This window comes from Gavialis gangeticus, unplaced genomic scaffold (assembly GCF_001723915.1).
Source record: "Gavialis gangeticus isolate Ggan-Ray unplaced genomic scaffold, GavGan_comp1, whole genome shotgun sequence".
Classification (NCBI taxonomy): Eukaryota; Metazoa; Chordata; order Crocodylia; family Gavialidae; genus Gavialis; species Gavialis gangeticus.
This window is the reverse complement of record NW_017728994.1, coordinates 7,427,600-7,447,979: the sequence shown is the minus strand read 5'-3', so window position 1 is coordinate 7,447,979 and position 20,380 is coordinate 7,427,600. Positions and strand designations below refer to the sequence as shown.

At 43.1% G+C, this 20,380-nt stretch overlaps 1 protein-coding gene across 1 annotated transcript in view; it reads left to right on the top strand.

The window, feature by feature from the left end:
- Positions 1–28: 28 nt before the first annotated feature.
- Positions 29–20,380, top strand: part of CHAT (choline O-acetyltransferase) — a 61,790-nt gene continuing 41,438 nt past the window's right edge. Inside the window, exons 1-6 of the mRNA XM_019502283.1 lie at positions 29–112; positions 6,413–6,604; positions 8,384–8,502; positions 12,193–12,246; positions 16,871–17,051; positions 17,844–18,021. Coding sequence (XP_019357828.1) covers positions 50–112; positions 6,413–6,604; positions 8,384–8,502; positions 12,193–12,246; positions 16,871–17,051; positions 17,844–18,021 — 787 coding nt within the window. The 5' untranslated portion in view covers positions 29–49. The remainder of the gene's footprint in view (positions 113–6,412; positions 6,605–8,383; positions 8,503–12,192; positions 12,247–16,870; positions 17,052–17,843; positions 18,022–20,380) is intronic.

Below are 20,380 nucleotides of genomic sequence, written 5' to 3'. Positions count from 1 at the left end.
AAAAAAAAAAAAAAAAAAAAAAAAAAAAAAAACCAAAAGAAATGCAAGGATGCCTGTCCTAGAAAAACCCACCCAGAAGATAGCGAAAGATGCATGCAGCAAAGATGAGACTGTAAGTGACTGATTCTAGACCAAAATAGGGAAAACTTGATTGCGTATAGGAGTACTATAAATGAAATTCACTGGTAAATACAAGCACTACTCCAGAACTCATTTCTTTGTGGGGAAGCATTGGTATCCAGCAACAATCTAGCATCAGGAACTTTGATGTATTATCAGTACTTTTCATATTCAAAGCACAAACATTAATTCTTCCTCACACACCCCTGAGAGGATTAGTAGTTAGTTAAATATTACAATCCCCATTCTGCACTAGAGAAGCTGAGACACAAAGGTTCATGATAACTGAGTCTGAAAAGACATATGTATTCATTCTTTTTTGTACAGGTCTATCAAAACGTTCACACACAACCCATTTGCAAGACAGCTGGGTAAAAATGTTAAAATAATTGATTAATTGCATTGGGAAATTTAAGCTAAAAGTGTGTTAATTAGATGCATGCTATTGTGTTTAGATGTGCTAGTATTAGTTATGGTATCCGTCCAGTTAAAGTTTCAGTAAAGCAATGGAATTAACAGCAATACACCTTAGAAAAAATGCAGTCAAACCAGAGGTAAAACTTTATCAATAAGAGATAAAGTTTTGCATATTCATCACAACTGACCTACTAAATTTCTACAGGAAGAGGTATGCCCATGTTGTGCATGAAACAGACAAAGCCTTTTGACATCTATACACATGCTCTGTGGGGGAGCGGGGTGCTTTAATTAGAGTGGCTATCAGAGCCACTCTAATTAAAGGGCCCACAGCATCCCATGTATTCAAAGTCCTGTTCTTCAAAATGGCAGCAGGGGTGCTTTAACTAAAGCTCATTCAATGAGCTTTAGTTAAAGTACCCCCATCACCATTCTGAAATGCAGGGACACTGAATATGTGATGCAGGGGCTGCTAGAGAGTGCTAATTAGCATGCTTCCACAGACTCACAACAGACTTAATTAATCAAGTCTGCTCCGATGTGTGCTAATTAGCACGCATTGGAGCAGACTTCCATCACATGTATAGATGCCCTTAAAGAACATTTTATTACTGTTCAATATATGATACACTCAGTGCCTTTCAGGCTAAGCTAGCCCTTAAAATCATAGAATCATACAAAATTAGGGTTGGAAAGGACCTCAGGAGGTAATCTAGTCCAACCTCCTGCTCAAAGCAGGACCATCCCCAACTAGATCATCACAGCCAAGGCTTTGTCTAGCTGGATCTTATAATCCTCCAAGGATGGAGATTTCATAACTTTTCTGGGTAACCTGTTCCAGTGCTTTACTACCCTCCTAGTGAGAAAGTTTTTCCTAATATCTAACCTAAACTTCCCTTGCTGCAACTTGAGACCATGCTCCTTGTTCCGTCACCTGCCACCACAGTCTAGGTCCATCCTCTTAGGAATCATCATTAATGTCAAACAATTAATTTCATTAGACTCCTAATAGGAAACTATTATCAATGTTTTACAAAGGGGAAACTAAAGCAAAATGATGATCCTTACTTAGTGGCTTGGACTACTGGAGTTCAGATATCCTTGGTTCCCACCCCTCTGCTAATGAAACAAGCTTGCTATAAAGCAATTTCTAGTATTCTGAATGGGGGGAAAATCTGAAGTTTGCATGTTAATGAAACAAAATAAATAAATACCTATTAAACGGAGCAGGACCTCACAGACATTGCACCATACAATAAATACTAATAGATGCATATAAGGAGCTCTGATGCAGATATATCCCTTTCTAGAAATGCACTTTGCATTTTCAGATCAGAATCCCTCACAGTTTTTCTGTCTTCCGTTGATCCTTGCATGTCTTTCCTACCAGACTTTCTTCCTTTTTTTATTTTTAAATGGAAGATGGTATTTGTTACAATTAATTGTACATTATAAAATAAAGAGATGCACAATAGGGCTGTGGGAACAGCAGCATTCTGCTTTGACATCTTTTTTGGTGTTTCGATGGAACAGTGTTTCATTTTGAGTTTTGTTTTGTTTCAAAAACCCTGTTCCATTCCATCGAAACAGTTTTGCTGTTTCAACGCTGTTTTGTTTCTATCAAGCTGGGGAAAGGAACTCAGCCCAACTCTGTTCCCCTCCCCAGCACTGTGATGGGAATGGGGAAGGGAACTCAGCTCAGCTGAGTTTCCCTCCCCAGCACTGGGATTGGGCTGAAGAAGAAAACTCAGCCCAGCTCATTTTCCCTCCCCAGTGCTGCAGTGGAGCTGGGGAAGGAAACTGAGCCCAGGTGAGCTCCCCTCCCTAGCACTCCAACTGGGTTTCAGGTGGCTGGGAACTTGAAGCGATCCGGCTTCAAGCAGCTGCACCGGGCTTTAAGAGGCTGGGAACCCAGCTTGGTGCAGGCCGGCGTGCCGCAGCCCCTGGACAGGGTTCCCAGCTGCTTGAAGCCCAGGGGCTGCACCAGGCTGGGTACACAGCAGCTTTCAGCCCCGTGGAACTCAGCCCAGTTCTGCCTGCCTCCTGCCACCGGGCTGAGCTCCATGGGGCTGCTGGAGCCAGCTGGAGTGCAGCCCGACATCAGGAGGCAGGAAGAGCTGGCACTGCTCTCCAATTGGCTCTGCCAGCCCCAAGGAGCACAGCCTAGTGGCGGGAGGGAAGGAGAGCCAGGGCTGTGCTCCTCCCTGGGCTGAGCCACATGGGGCTGCGTGGAGCTGCTGTGAGTGCAGCCCTCCCCTCCCCTGCTCACCACCTAGCTGGCTGCTGGCTTTGAAACTTTTGAAACATTTTGACTGGCCTCATTTCATTTCAAAGCTGTTTGAAATTGAAGCAGCATCAAAATGAAACAGCAAGAGAAATTTTGCACAGCCCTAATGCTCAATCCCCAAATTATGCCAACAAAAGTAATATTGTTGGGAGCTGCCACTGATATATTATGGCATAGCCCAGCAGTGCTCAACATTTTGGCACCACAAGCCATACAAAAGGCATGGGACAGTCTGCAGGCCAAATCAGACCCCATGCACCAGGACTAGACTCCAGGGGATCCATACTGGTCCTGCACACTGGGATCAGGCCCTGCAGACCCAACCCAGTATACAGGGCCCCGCAGGCTGGACGACATGGGGCTAGATTGGGCCTGTGAGCCAGGAGAGCACCCCGGCATAGCTAACTAACTATGCTCCTCAATAGATAGCTTCCACCCCATCAGATTGCATGAAAACCATCTGTAGCAGGACCTGGCCCCAGGGGTGGCCATGATACCTCCCAGTGGCCAACCTACTCCTGCCCCACTTCAGTTCCTCAGGTTATTCTCCCCTTTTCTACCTCACCTGCCATGCCTCCATGGATGTTATAGTTAGGGACTTACCAACATTGCAGCAGAAGTGGGCTACACAGTGGTTCCTTTAATCTTGCAGTTTCTCCCACACACCCTCTCACTGCCACTGATTGGTGAAGAGGCCTCACTGCTCACTCTGGATTGGCAGGGAAGCAAAAACCATGGTGTTAAATACAGCATGGTTTTTGCCTTCTACTGCTGATTGGTTGAGAGGCTCCAATGGCCCCATTGCTTGCTGTTGACTGGCAGAGAAACAAAAGTCACAACATATTTAAAAACTGCGGTGAGGCCCCTCTACCAATCACTGGCAGGGGAAGAGGGTGTGTGCACAGGGGAAACTGTAGGATTAAAGGAGTCACCACACAGCCCACTTTCACCACAATTTCGGTAGGTCCCTAGTTATAGTACCTAGGGAGACTACCTCCTTAACTCTCTTAGGTAGCTTAGGTGCCTGCCAGTCCTTTTCCTACAACGCCTCTCCTTAGGAGTTACTTTCCCTGCAGCAAGCTGGACCAGATTTCCTGCTTTGTCTCGGGCACTCTGTTTATATGCCCTGAAGCACCACCCCTTCTGATCATGTGGCTTCCAGCCACACACAGGGGTTTCCCCTTTTGCCTAGTGGCCAGCCTGCCCTCTGCCACAGGCTAATCCAACTGCTTACAGCCTTCACCTGCTGGCTGCCTGGAAGTAATCCTGCCCCTTAGCTGCTAATTACAGTGCAGCTAGCTGCAAGGTAATCCCTCCCTAACAGTAGCACCTATCCTTGCTGTTCCTGGTCTGTTCGCTTTCAAGCAGCTGGCCTTGGCCAGCAGCCTGCTTACACAGCAAGCCTAGCCTACTGCACCCTTTAAAGTAACAGGAGCTTCTGATTCCGTTACACCATCCCTGAAGCAGCTCCTTTCAAGTGACACATTACAGTGACTCCCTGTTTAACCACCACAATGACAAAAGCAGTGCTAGTTAGAGATATATACACTTGGCAGGATTCAATTTTTATCGCTAAACAACTATAAATGGCAATTTCACCTCACACCTACAGGCAGATGGAAAATAAAGTATTTCCACAGGTAATAATCAACATTTATAGAAAGGGGACTCTAAAAGGAAAGCTTTATCCCAGTTACTGGACAGTGAAGAAAGAGATGGAGGGACAGAGGCCAGAGACATTAAAGAGTAAAGCAATAGGCAGCCTAATAACTCATCAATTAAGCAATTAGCTGCTGCCTTACAGGTGCAGGAAGTAGGCTGGAGGCTACTTAAAAAAAACCCTTCCCAAAGCCCAGAGGGGGAAAGAGGGTAGTGTAGGGATGGGCAGTTATTTCAGGTGGAGGGCCATTTACTGAGTTTTTGCAAATCATTGAGGGCCGCATGACAGGCAGCCAGGGGCAGATAAATATTAATTTTCTAAATTTTTTAGGGGCTCCATGGGCTGGATAGAATGGCCCGGAGGGCCACATCTGGCCTGCGGGGTGCATTTTTCCCACCACAGCAGTTGTTCCCAATCTGTGGTATGCATACCACCAGCAGTATGCAGACAACCTGTCAGTGGTATGCGGCAGCGGCAGGAGGTGGCACTTGTGCCTGGTGCATGTGCCCAGTGGGGCATGGCTTTGACCACTGCAGCATATCACAGCGAGCAGTCCTCACATGCATGTGCAGCGAGTGGTCCCCACACGCACTCACCATGCACAGGAGGGAAGCCCCATGCGCTGGAGCTGCTGCCTTCCCTGCTGGGGCTGTGCAACCCTGCAGGGCGGGGAAGGCAGCCAGCTCCAGCAGGTAGGGCTTCCCTCCCATGCCCAGCAAGTGTGGAGAATGCTAGCAACAGATTGCCCAGCGGAGGATGAGCCTCTTGCTGCAATGTGCAGTGCTGGCCATAGCCGAGTCCTGCCAGGCGCCCTGAGCACCCCTGCCTGCTGTGCCATGGGGGAGGGAGTGCAGGGGGTCCCCACACCCCCCCACCCTCCATCATACCCTATAACACCCCACATATACACAACCCCCCAACATACCCTATGCTTCCCCACACTCACAGCCCCCCACACACCCTACCATACACCCCCCACCTGGTGGTACTTAAGGTTATATCATTTTAAATTGGTGGTGCACAATCTGTCAGAGTTTGGGAACCACTGGCATAGAGTATTTGAGGCTCCAGCCTGGTGACAATGGAGTCCTGCCTAGGCCAGACCAGGCCAGCTAAGCACAAGGGGCTGAGGGCAGCTGCTGCCTCTCCCAGTGTTTCCAGAGCTCTAGGAGTGTCATTACTCTCCTCTTCTGGTCCCTACCTGCCTGACACTTTCCTGATGAATGAATAGAATGATTTAAAGCAGGTATGATTTATTGATTTATGGATATTTACTTTTTATATTTTGATATGTGCTTTTATAAAGCTTTTAACAATATACTGTCATTACTAAGATTGTCTGCCCCCCACACTCAATTTCATGCAATCCTGAAATTTTAAATTGATAGAAATTGAAAAAGGCCCAATATTGTGCAATCCTGAAAAAATTAATCAATAAAATCTTAATAAATACTTAAAAATAAAAAACAATTTTTAGCAGGCAAAATTATTTAAAAAATAAAAATCAAATTCTGTGAAGCCTAGAAATATACCAGTATCCTATACTTAAAAATAAACATCAATTTTTAGCAGTCAAAATTATTTAAAAAATAAAAATCAAATGCTGTGAAGCCTAGAAATATACCAGTATCCTATTAGAACTCACTTATGCCACCCTAACTTGTTCAAATAAAGAAACTTCCAAAAGGAAAGCTTCCCAATGAAACTGAAACCGTTTCTGAAAGAAAAGGCATAGCGGGGGTGGGGGGAAGGGGACAAATTGAATTGTACACCAGTTCTCAGGTTTAATGTCTCAATGCCAAGACCCATCCTGAATTCATATATTCCTCCAGAATATTTACATTATCTCTTGTATTTACACAAAAGCCAAAGACACTTTACAAATGTATAAAGTTACCATAGTTACCATTCTGTCTTTTTATCATTAGACATTGCCCAAGCTTCCTGTCCCTCCACTGCACCAGACCCTACACATGTACTTAAACTGCAATAAACACTTGGTGCCAGAGGGGCAATTTAGGAAGACTGAGGCCATAGTGGAACAATTTGGAGGTACAGAAGGCTTAGGAGAATTGTTACAGCAAAAACTTCTAGAAAGAAGAGAGAAGTCTGGAAACTGGGTAAGCAAAATAAGGATTTGAAAGAGAGTGTCTTGTGTTAAGCATGATTGTTTAAGAGTGATTTTTAAAGTTCTGCACATGATCATCGATTTATATGAAAAATTTTACTGTCAGGTCACGGTCTGGAATCAAGTCCTGGGGTCAAATGTGAGAAAAGGTGCTGTGTGTTCTTATTTAGCTTTTACCACCTAGACCACATGGGTGGGATGTTTCCAAAATGCTAGCAATATTTTTTTTAAGTATTAATGTTCATGTTATTGTTAGGTTTCCAGGTCAACACTTCATTAAGAAAAAAGCGAATGTGGTTTAGATATGAGATATTTGGTTTTAGAGTATCTGCAGACTATGGCAGACAATAGAATTTTGCATCCCTATGTGGAAGCTATTCATTACAAGCAGAAGGGCTTTTTAAGGGAAATTTTTAGGGAAATTTGGACGGGGGTTCACTTTTCAAAGTTTAAGCCCTCATTGTTTTGTTTCTAAAGTTACCATGGGTATAATTTAAATTCTGATCTTGCAACTTCTTAGGTGTGTCTACATGTGCATTATATCATGCAGCTGCACAGGGAACAGGGTCCCCATCCCGTACCAGCACAGAGCTCCCAGCCCCAACCTTGCAATTGGGAAGCAGGGGCTGAGAGATCCTTATCTCCCAGCCCAAGCCTGATTCACGGGGCTTGGGCTGGGAGATAAGAGTCTCTGAGTGCTGGCCTCATATCATGGAGCCGGTGCTGAGAGATAAGGATCTCCCAGCCCCCTGCTTCCCAATTATGATGGCAAAGTGGGGGCCAGAAGATAAGGATCTCCCAGCCCACCATCCATCCCTCCCAATCATGATCTCGAAGCAGGGGGATGAGAGCTCCCTGCTGCCGGGACAGGTAGATATAGTCCATACCCAGGCTCCGGTGGCAGAGCCTGCCCCAGCGGCAGGTCCCAGGGGCAGGGAGCAATCTCCTGCCCTCTGCTGGCCAGCTGACCAGGAGCAGATTTGCTCCCAGTCAGGCATCTACATGAGCGTTACTGAGCAGTAACTGATCACAAGTAAATTTGCTACTTGAATTTGCAGGTAGCAAATTTACTTGTGATTAAAGCAATTCACTACACAGTAAGCATGTGCACATGTAGACTCGAATGGTTACTGTGCAGTAAACTGCTCTACTGAGTCTTGTACAGATGAACCCCTTGTGCACTAGTGAACTGAAAGGATTCCACCACTCACAAATATTAGGCAAGTCTGTACAAGCTCAGTATTCCATCTACATGCCATTAGCCATAGAAATAGAGCCTTCAACTACAAGTTCTTTGGGGCTATTTCTTCTGTGTACTGCATCATAGAAAGCATATTGATGGTGATCAATAGATGATAATAAAAATGGCATCTCAGCAATGTCAGCCAATTTCTCCATAAGGAAAGTCTATACTGGTTAAATTCTACCCATCTGTTGAAAATACAGTAAACATCATTCAGAACTAATCACACTTTATGGTGTATTCAGAGAATTCTTTTTCATGGAAGAAATAAATAGAAAATATGGGAAATACCACAATATGATACTTGTTTAATTTTTAATGGCATGCACTGTTAATTGCCATTGATCGAATGATAAAAGTATGGATTTGTGGCTGATTTAGACTGAAGTGAGGTCACTGAGTCCAGACTGAAAGTGATCAATGGCTCCATTAAACAGATGTGATGCAATGCCACCAACCCATCATACAACAGACACATACTGCTTATTATACTCGGCAACACATAGATATGTTGTCCTCTTTTGCTAGGTGTTTGACTACTGGTTGGATGACATGTATCTCAACAATCGGTTGGCTCTCCCAGTAAATTCCAGTCCAGCAATTATCTTTCCTCATCAGTATTTCAAGGATGTAAATGACCAACTAAGGTAACATCTTAAAAACTCTGAAGCTTTTGGTAATGAAAGAATACTTTAAAACTGCTACTCTGACAAAGAGACTATTAGCTTGTAAAATGAAATGAGAGTTCTGATCATCAAACTATTCTCCACAACCTTTAGTGTCACTCGTACAGAAACACAAAGTCCAAATTATGATTTTCACAGAGAAAATTGCCATTACATTTGTCATTTTGAGGATAAATAAAAATACAAAATAAAGTTGAGGAACTTTTAAAACAATGAATATTTGTGAATCATCATAAACTGCTTATCAGGTGCTTCCCCTAAGCCTTAATGTACTTGATAGAAAATGTATTTGCTGGTGCTCGAAGTGAAAGTGTCTAACTTGCTACACTTACAGCTCAGTGGGTGCATCTACGCAAGATAGAACATCACTGAAGCATCTAAAAATAACCATGAGCACCGTGACTTTGCAGTACCGGTGGGTACTGCGTAGTTATTTAGTACTTGCTAAAGCACTAAAGCAAGTACTAAATGACTGTGCAGCAGTACCATATGATCAGTCAAGGGCACATGTAGACGTGTCCAGGGAGCTGTAGCAAAAACCTGTATATCAGCCAGGCTAGTCTGAGGTCTCCGTGCCATTTCAGAAGAAAAAATGTGTTCAATTTAGTCTCCTGGACACTGATAAGTAGGGAAAAATGGAAACACAAAAGTTAGTATGCTGCCCAATCTCCCGTCTTTCCCAGGAACCCTAAGGCTACACCAGCATGAAGAAAGGTTATTAAGGTTGCTAATATTGAATCAATCTGAAACCAACTGGAAAGGATTAGTATCAACGCACTCCAACAATATGATTATAAACCACTGTTTTGGGGCCATTGATGAAGATAATATGCTCCCCACTACCCATATGCTGGCAGGGCAGGCCATAGTGTACTTAAGTCATTGCTCCCTGAAGGGCCAGCATTCAGGTTATATTAGGATGTAGGGAGTCTGTAGCAGGAGTTGAATGGAACTGGTGCAGGAGAGGGGCAATTCACCCATGAGTATCAGGGGCAATGGGGACTGTATTTACACCCTCACTGCCAGACTGGCTAAGGCCATATTGTTTTCGTTGCTTTCCCCTCCAGAATGTCAGGAACCGTACTGAGTGGGTTGGGAAGTTAGAATCATGTCATTTCAAATTCAGTAGGTATCCACTGCAGTTACTCATTGTATATGAGGTCTGATTCTCTAAAAGTAAATGTTTAATTTAGAATCAAGGGCAAGACCCTAAGAAAGCTGGAAACAGCTGAAATAGCACATGACAATGCCATTTCATATGCGCTTGACCCAGAAATTCCCAAAGGGTGTGCTATGGCACGCTAGAGTGCCAGGAGAGTGATGGAAATGAACTGCAAGATCCCCTGTGAGAGAAAGTAAATGCTCTCCTACCCCAACCAGCACTTTGAGCCAGCCATAGCTACTCCAAAAGCACCTGCAGCTGCTCCTTTTGAGGACTGCCACTGCTGCTGGCACCTTGTCCTGCCCTTCACAACTCCCAGGCAGCCCCTGCATCACCCCTCTGCCCCCAAGAACATTCCTAGTACCATGCTTTGCTGTAAGCAGGTGGGTGGACACCCCAGAGCTAAACTTTGCAGCCCAACTCATCCCTTCCACTCTTTCTACGCTCCCAAGGTTGGCAGGAGGGGCGCCAAGGGGTGGCTGTCAGCATGACAGACCCAGCAGAAGCAGCTTCAGCACCAGCTATATCAGTGATTCTCCATTTTCTTAGCTTCAAGGCCCCCCTCCGTATCTTTTCCAAATTTATATCCAGCTCAATGATTTCTTTCAACTGGGGTGCTGTGAAATTCAGAAAAGATGCAGAGGTGTTTTTTTAAACAGTAAGTCTCAATACTGATATAATTTGTTCTAGCAGGGAAATTGAATGCATTATGTGTGCGTGCACGCACACACACACACACACACACGTACACACACACCCCACCACCAATTTTAATGCAGACAAAAATGTGCCCCAGGTACACAAAATTCAGGAATCACTGTTTTAACCCTGCAGGGAAGGCAGTACCCACATAACCATCATACGAGGGAAGGCTGTTTTTTGAAGAGAAAAGAATGACAGCGGCTGTCCCAAAGAGTTGGAAATTAGGACGGAACAATGGCCTGCACAGTGCAGTTTCTTCCCAGCTAGTGTTCCCAGATGAGTTAATATATTTGAAGTCTAATTAATAAAGACTTTGCATATGGTCTTTCTCTGTCTGGAATCAGGACCATGGACTAATGTAGAAGAATGCTGTAAAGTGTACAAAATAGAATTTGAAATTCAGTTTTATAATGCAAGACATTTGTGAGTCTCATGCAGAATGACTCTATGCATAACCAGCAGAGTTTACTTAGAATCAGATCATAAGGGAAAGAAGGTTCATTAGCCAACAGTGGCTGCATCTACATGAATGGCAGACTGCACAGTTGTTACTGCACAGTCATTGAGTACTTGCTTATGCAAGTCCCAGCCATGCGTTTTTGCACAGTAGTGTACCCACATTTTTTTTTCAGATGCTACTATGCAGTAGTGTCACATCTTGGTTAGTGCCTACCAATGCTAGTGCGCAGTAGCGTCTTGTGTAGAAACACCCAGTGTTTGCAAAAACCTTAACCAGGAGTAATGCAATTACATTTTGATAATTTCTTTGACCATATATAAACAATGTATACAAGCTCTCTAGAGACCTATTGCTTCAAATAGCATCCTTATTCAACCACCATTTTTTTTAATTGACCATATTCCTGCATGGAGATATGAGAAGTTAAATTTATTTTAAAAAGTAAAAACTAAGCCAAATACATAATATACATCCCCAGACACTATTAAAAAAAATGTTCAATTTTTCAACCTTTGCTAAACCTTTACTTTTAAATCGCAAAAGCAGAGCCAGTCTGTCTTTGAATATTGTAGTTTTCTTCTTTGCTTTTAGCACTCTCCAGCTACTCATTACTAAAATAATTAACTGTGTATGGATTTATACTATTATAGTTTTAAAAAACAACCAGAACCTTGAAGCTGACGGGTACTATTTAATGTTTTGCATTGACAACATGCCATGTCTTTTTAAATTCTATTTCTATTTTAAACATTATCATAAATGCCTCCTCTCATAACTGAATAGATTTATTGTGCACATTGTTTTCTCTGAAACTCTGCTTTGCATTTTTCTAATGCACATACTGTAACAAACAAAACACTTTTCACATAGAGGATCCTATTCAGGAGCATAGTAAATGGGAAGCATCAGGAAATGATGTACCCGCCCTACAATTCTTGAAAAAGAATATCTGTTTCAGAACAGCAGGGACTCAAACAAACTATATGCTTTTATAATGAAGCCAGTGTTAAGTACCTTATCAAATATACAGCCACCTTTCTCATTCTGGAAACAGCAACTTTCAAGTATCCTCATATAGTATCCAATCCAGATAATTTTGATTAAACCTTAAGTAATCTTTAGTCGACAAATGTCTATGCTTGGAAGTGTGTGTCTTGCAATTAGTCAAGTTAGAAGACTTATTTATCTCATCAAAACAGAGACACTCATTCTCCAGAGTGTAACTGTTCTTTTGTAGCCTTTTCAGTTTCATACTGAAAACTCTAAGGAGTAGTAGAGAGTTAATTCATGGCAGAAAAGTGATGTAATTTCCATCTCTTATTTACAGGTTTGCAGCCAATCTCATTTCTGGAGTGCTTGATTATAAAGCTTTATTGGATTCGTAAGTAGTTTGGAAATAGAATTACTGTCTGAATAAAAGCACAAAAAGCTCTTATTCTAGCAGGCTTTGAGGTGTTCAAAATCAACTACTTTGGGCTGTTCTAATGTCTGGAACTGATGTGATTAATGCATGGTAGCTCTGACAACTTTTTACATACTTTTGCTTTATTATTACACTATGACGTGTCAGAGAGAGGGAAGGATTCTTCTTAAGACATACCAGTTATCTTTTTTAAGATATAAAGTTCAATCTACAGTGCAACACAAATCTGATTAAAGTAACTGTTCCAGACCTATGCAAACAAGTCCATGCCTTCCAACAATAGATCAATGTACAGCAGTAGAGCAGCAGTTTGCCAATCCTCCTGCATATTATTTTAAAATGTCTAGCTTGAGAGACTTGCTCAGAATTACCAAATCATTCCCTATATGTCAGACCTTTGTTTCTCTCTTATGGTTAACTCTTAGAAGACATCTTTGTAGTCGTATAATAAATTCCATCAGAAAATATTCCCTCACAGACCCCCACTCCCCCTCAAGGTTCAACCACTAGTATTAAATTAAAAAATATTAGTCCACTTTTTCTATTGTATGTAGAAGATACAGCCTTGGAAAAAAAATCACCATCATTCCTTGTTAAGTGTTCCATTAATAACAGTATTGTGCCACATATATACATACATATGGCATGTTTTACTGTAAACAACATTTCAAAAGTACCACTGAAATGCACCCAAAGAAACTGATTTAGCAGATTTGTCATGTATATTGGCTTTTGTTGCATGGGGGAGACAGAACATTTTTGTTGCTGGTCAGGAAGAACTCTTACATCATGCCAGCATTATTTGCCTGGAGAAGACAAAGCTAAGTCCTCAATACTTGTGAACTGGATACAAGAAAATACATTGGAAAGAGCATATGAATTTTCACTTCAAAGGAGTTTGACAGCTCTTCATAAACCTCCACCAGAGCTCAAGAACATGTGCTATTGTCATATTATGCCTGAATATTTAAAAATACAAGCATTGACAAGTTATAATTTTGCATATTAATATAGTTCACTACATCTTTACATGACAGCATGGCATTCATCTGAGACAAGCTAAGAATGCACATTGCATTAGCAAGGGGTAACATTTTTTCTTTCATATTTTGACTCCTGATCTAAAAAAGATTTATCTCAGTATTTGCTGCCTCAGCTGAGTAATAATTCTTTAGTCTTTTATCTGTTATTTTCTACTATTGGTATCATCCTTTGGTTAACAAATATAATATTTCCTCATAATTATCATCCTTCCACTATCATGCAGTTATAACAGCATGATAGTCAGTGTATTAGTACCTTATTTTGGAACACCACACAAGTGAATGCAACATAGAAAACTGGCATGCAAAAACAGTTCATAACTTCACAAAGTATGTGGTTTCATACAATTGCTAAAGAAAGGATATTGAGACAAAAACAAACAAACAAACCTCTCACCAAAGTATTATAAATAAATTCTCAGCTTAACACAGAGGTGGGCAAAATACGGCCCATGGGCCAAATCCAGCCCTCCAGGCCATTCTCGCCAGCCTGCAGGGCCCATGGAAAATTTAGAAAATTAACTATTATCTTCCTGTGCCTGCCTATCAAAGCTGACAAGGCACCAGCAGCAGCAGGACCCAGGAGGAGCTGGTAGTAGCGACAACAACAAGGCCTGCCTGGTTCCTCCCCACCCCACCTCACCCCCAGCCCCCAACCAGAAGCTTCTGCTTCGAGGTTTCTGGCCTGGCAACCATGGGGCTGTCCCTCTGCCATCCCTCCATTCAGGAGTAGAAACTCAGATAAAAACCGGTAGAGGGAGGTGGGGAGGGAGGATCACCAGCACAACAGGAGCCTGGCCTGGTCCGGCCCAGTGCCCATGGTTCCCAGCTGGCTTCTGCTACACCATGTGGTACCAGCCTTGCAGCTGGGAACTGTGGCAGCATGGCCGGGCCAGGTTGGGCCAGGCTGGCTCCTGCTGCATCCTGCAGTCCTGGCCATGCAGCCAGGAACTGCGTGCTATGGAGCAGCAGGTGGGCTGGGGGTGGGAGGGAATGGTGGCAGCAGGTAGGGAAGGAAGGGAAGTGGCAGGGGAAGGGGAGTGGTGGCAGGGGGTGGGGGAAGTGGCAGGGAGTGGGCAGATGGGAGCACAGGGTCCCAGGGCCAGGGCCAGCAGCAGCTAGCTGGGAACCACAGGGACCAGGCCTAGCTCCTGCTGTGTTCTGTGGTCCCAGCCATGCAGCTGGGAACTGTGTGCCACTGGGAGGTGCCCAGCTGGGCTGGCCAGCTCTGTGCCATGCCACACAGGTCCTGGCTGCATGGCACAGCATGGAGCTGGCCCAGCCCAGCGGCACGCAGTTCCTGGCTGTAGTGGTAGGAACCATGTAGTGCAGCACAGAGCCAGCTGGCCTGGCTCAGCAGCACTCAATTCCTGAGCCATCAGGCTGGGACAGGATGGGCCAGGTTGGTTGTGCAGGTCCTGATGTTGCAGCAGGGAACTGTGTGCTGCAGGGCCAGGCCTGGCCAGCTCCATGCAGGTCCCAGCATTGCAGCCAAAACCCATGGGGTGTGGCATGGAGCCAGAGGCTGGCGCTGTGCCACTTGGTTCCTGGCTGTAACACAAGGACCCGCATGGAGCCAGCCTGGCCTGAGGGCACGCCAGTGCCAGGAGCTGTGGAGAGTCCCGCACCATCAGGCTGGGTGATCTCCATGCCTCCCCATGGGGTTTCTGGCACCCTAGCTGTGAGCCCTACATGAAGGCACAGAGCCAGAGTTCTGTGAGCCTCACAATGCAGCTGGGAACCACATGGTGCCCTTCCCCACACTCGCACACACGGACACACACAGGCCCCCACAAACCCCATACCCAAAGCCCACATACACACACATCCACACATATACACCTACAGCAACCTGAAAAAACCCCATACCCACATACCCATCCCCTGCCACATCCCTCCACATGCCCCCACAGCCCCCCCCATAATGTACAAGAGCAAGACTTCATTTTAAGCTATTATGCAATCACCTCTACATACACAACAAAACACACACAAATCAGGACAAAAATATTTTTTGAAATAAAATTAGAATATGTTATTGTAGATGTCTGATTTTTAGTATATACATTAGTTTTTTTCAGTTCCAAGATGGTAGTTCTCCCCCTGTTCCAAAAGGAGTACTTCCAGGGCAAGGGGACAGATTTCCAGTGGCAAAGGTTAGGAGTTAGGAATTTCTGGTCCTAAGATAGCAACCAGGGAACGGGGGGGCAGGGCTACCCTTGTGGCCCTCTATAGCTCACCAAAACTCATTAAACAGCCCTCCAGCCAAAATAATTGTCTGCCTTGGCTTAAAATCTACTAAATCTGCACAAGTTTTCTATTAGATCAATGTAGTTGACTGTCCTGTACCCGAGATGATCACACGCATGCACCCTCGTATCACAACCCATCGTATTACTCTACTATCTCCTCTCATTATTATTATTATTTACTATTTCTGAAATACTGTTCCCAAATTGGGAATCTGCTGTGCTATGCTTTGTTCCAGAACATGGAACAGCCTCTGTCCCAAAGAGGTACAACCTCAATAACACGAGATGGAAGGGAAATATTATTAATGATGAAGAACTTAGAATTTACCCAAGGAAGTAAATAACACAGAAATTCTGTAGCAAAGTTAGGAATTGAGCCCAAGTCTTAGTCTAGAGATCCAACCACAAGACCATGCATCTTGCATTCTTGTTCCTACCGCTGACCCATTATTGCCTACTATGCCACCAGTACAATATTCTATAAACTAAAATCAAAAAAGGAAAGAAGTAGAGTAACCAGCTTTTTTCAGGTCGCTAAAAAGGCACTTTTAGCATACATTGTTGTCACACACCTATAATAGTAAAGGGATGGAGCTAGCTGCTTAACTTAATTTTCCCACGCGTCATAAAAGGGACTAAAAAGTGGAGTTGGTTAGAAGATTAGTTGACTCCCTTATAATCTAGATTTCCCTCTATCTTACTAGTTCCCAGAGATGAGGACAGGCAATTCTGACCTGGGTTTCCAGTACCCATCATTTTCTTCTAGCTTATATATCTGTTTCAGTTGGTCTGCTGGCTTTCATGCCAAATTTTTTTTCAAGTCCCTTCTAAAAAAGCTCCCTACTCTCACCCCAGAGTCCTTAAAGTTCTTGGAGAAAAGGAACAGGCATTCTTCTGGAGAGGCAGTGACTACATACTAAAAGATTCCAAAATAGATGAGGAAAAGTGCAAGTGTTCTGCATATTCATAGTATGTTTCAGTCATTGTTTTGCATGCCCTGCTATTGTTTCCATCTGCAGCACAATATCCACTGATGTAAATGTAGTTGCTTGATGAATATGCATGAATCTGCCAGGAATTATGCATTTAATTTTGGTATGGGAATTCATCCATTTTCATCATACTGTAATCTTGTTTTATTATTCAATTTGTGTTGTACCTGATCTAATGGTAACAGAACAAAGGACAGATTAGATTTCTTTTCCTTTCTGTCTCTCTCTCTCTCTCCCTCTTCTCGTTCTCCCACTTTCTCTGGCTTCTCCTCCCTACCACCCCCTCTCTCTCCAGCCATGCTTTACCTGTTGATTTTGCTCGTGGACAACTGTCTGGTCAGCCTCTCTGTATGAAGCAATACTATGGACTCTTTTCTTCCTATCGTCTTCCAGGACATACCAAAGACACTCTTGTGGCCCAGAAAAGTAGTGTAATGCCAGAACCAGAGCACATCATTGTTGCTTGTAACAATCAGGTGAGTGGCATTTTGTATATATATCACTTCATAATTCCTTCATAAATCTGTTAAGCTCTACTGTTCAGTAACAAATCAAGGAACTCAATGAAAATACACAGATAATTGCACTGGCATCAGTCCTGAAACCCAGGCACTCCCTCTGCCCCTCTCCCCCCCACCTCCGCATAGTGAACTGCCAGTATTTCAACAAAATATTTCCACTGTTAGCCTCCTTTACTGACATACTCAGAGGACGCAGATGCAATAAGAAAGGACATTTCACTTGTATACTTTTAAAGTTAGGAGGAAGAGAAGAGCCCATGCAACACTGATTAAAAGTCACTGACATTAATGTAATATGGTTCACTCCAACAACAAAGATTTGCTTTTTTTCAAGTGTTACAATGAATAACACTGGTCAAAATGTGGTAGAATTACTGTGGGAAATTCCTTAGGCTGTTTTTAAGAGCTGAGACCTGGGATATCATTAACATGCTTCCTGGTTTAAAATTGTCAGGTGTTTTAAATGTTATTCAAATAATCTGTACCTTATTTGACTCTCACATCAAATGTATACCAGGAATAACTCCACAGAAATGAATGGGGTTGCTCCTAGGGTAAAATCCCCAAAGCAGTAAACATAGTATCAAGTCCCATTGTTTTATGACTCCACTTCCCTTTGCTGTGTTATTCCCACTGTGCAAAACTACTGCACTTCCAAGGAATCCCAAATTAAGTAAGATTTTTGTTCATTAATGAGCTCAGTATAACTTTCTTGTAACCTTCCTGACTTTTATAATTTCCCTCCAGTTCTTTGTTTTGGATGTTGTCATTAATTTCCGCCGTCTTAGTGAGGGAGATCTGTTCACTCAGTTACGAAAGATAGTAAAAATGGCAGAGAACGAAGAAGAGAGGCTGCCTCCTATTGGTCTACTGACAACAGATGGAAGAACAGAATGGGCAGAAGCCAGGACAATCCTAATGAAAGGTTAGCAGCAGCAATCCCAACCTTCTCCTCATCTTCCTCCTAACCACTTCTTTTAGAGTGATCCACACAGCAAATACATGTATATAATCTCAAGCTCTATTGTTGAATTCTTTTAGCAAAAGAAAGCTCAGTTCTTGTAAATGTTCAGATATTTTTTCATATGGTCAAGCAACAAATATGATTCTGAATCTTCTGCAGTATTCTAGGTGATGCATCATGTAAGTCTCTATCATTACATACTACATCATTATCTGATAAATTTTCAACATTTCATCAGGTTTTGTGATTTCTCTCTTTCTTCATGTTCAAAGTGTAATGTAAGTTTTAGAAAGTATTAGCTATTTTAACACTTGGAGCTTGAAAGAGTTCAACTTAAGCAAGGTGAAGAAAATTTCCCTATTCATCTTGCTATCTGGACAGTCCTAAATGTTAAGTCTTCACGTTATGTCTGGTTGAGAGATACGATAAAGAATATACAGTATAACTTCACAAATAAGTTTTACAAAATTCCAGAATTCTCAAAAGTCCGGCACTTTTTAAAAATACACTATATCAGGGGTTTTCAGCCTTTTTTGAGCAGTGTACTCCAGGCAGCTATTCGCAGAGTGGGGAAAGGGGAGTAGCAGTGGCCGCATGTGAAGCGGTGACATGGGGTGGTGGATGGCGGTGGCAGCTGCTGTGTGCAAGATTTCCCCCCCACCTCTCACCCCGTGTCCAGCTGGCCAGGCAGCACGAAGCTATGCACTTTCCTTATGTTTCAAAAATCCAGAATTTTCAAATTTCCAGCAGGTGCTAGGTCCCAAGGATGCCAGATCTATGAAGTTATGCTGTATTTATTTTACTTTACAAATGCATCGAATTCACAAAATGTATAGTTTCAACATATTCCCCTGAGAAGGATATTCTCTATTTCTCCCTCTTTCCCCTCCTCTCTTTCTGTCTCTGCTCTTCAGAGTTATACCTAGGGCTGTGTGGGTCCTGGGGCATATCAGCCTGTGTGGGAGTGGTGAGCAGCCAGAGCACAGTGTGGCGGGGAGGGGGAGGGATGGTAAGCGGCCAGAGCATGGAGTGGGGGAGTGGGGGTGGCAAGCAGCCAGAGTGCAGAGTCTGTACGGCACTGTCCACAGGGCCCCCCAAAGCATGGGGCCTGGGTTGGTTCCCCTGATTCACCCCTTGCCCCCCAGGATGGCCCTGCTCTGCTCCCTCCTCTCTCTCTCCATAACCCTTTTCTTACAACAGCTTTTCAGATACTTATACACAACCCACTCTCCTCATCACAACCAAGTTAAAGAAATGGAATTTAATCATTATCTTTCCTGTATGAGTGCATTATAACTTATGAGCAGGTAGTAACTTTTTGCTAATTCATGATAATATCAAGGATTGGAACATTCTCTGCATTTTTCAAGTCTTGTTGAAGAATTACTGAGCTCCTTTTTAGTAGCAATTTCCTCACTATGACTGAGAACTTCACCATGTGTAAATTAGAGTAGGTCCAGTGACTTCAAAAGAAAATCAAGTAAATTACACCAACTTCTGGTTCTAGCCAAGAATACTAGTATTTTGTACAGTGCTCTGGCAAGGTACAAACAAAGTAATATTTGCATGAGACATCATCATTCCTGAACTCAAGTAAATTTTAGTGCTGATACATTCTGGTGCATTGAATTTTTACCCACTTAGGATCCCCCAGGGACATTATCTTAAAGAGAATTGTCACTGAGGAATACTGAAACCTAACTTCTCCTTGAGCATCTGTCATGTGAACATGGAACTGAAATATGCAGGAATTGTGAATCTACCACCATTCACAAACACTATCATTCACTTATATTTAGGACCAGTGTCTGTTGCAAACTGTCCTGGGTTAGCACTTGCCAGCTTGCTGGAATGCCCATCTTGGTTCCAGTTTGATTCCCTGGGACTCTGATCATCCATTCCAGTCCATTAATATTACTGAGTCAAGCTCTTGACTAAGAATTTAGCACTTTTCTTTGCTGAAATTGCTTATTTGCAGAGTTCTCTTTCATACTCTGCTTCTTCATTCCTCTAAAATTTTTGACTGGTCCACCAAGGTTTTTATGATATGTCTGTAAATAAATTACTGTATAAACATTGAAACTCCAAGGGATTTAAAAGAAAATTCTCCATTCTAGCTAGTAGCAAAGAAGGGGTCTCTAGAAAGCAGGGAAAAGCAGGTGTAAGCGGGAGAGGAGAATGAATGTGAAACATTTTATTTACGGGCCAGTTTTTAAAATGTTTATGATGATATCCATCACTTTATCCAAGTGTTGGAACCTGGAGTCTCCCCGACAAAAAAAAAAAAAAAAAATCAGCCTCTGGGCCTGGGCATGCAATT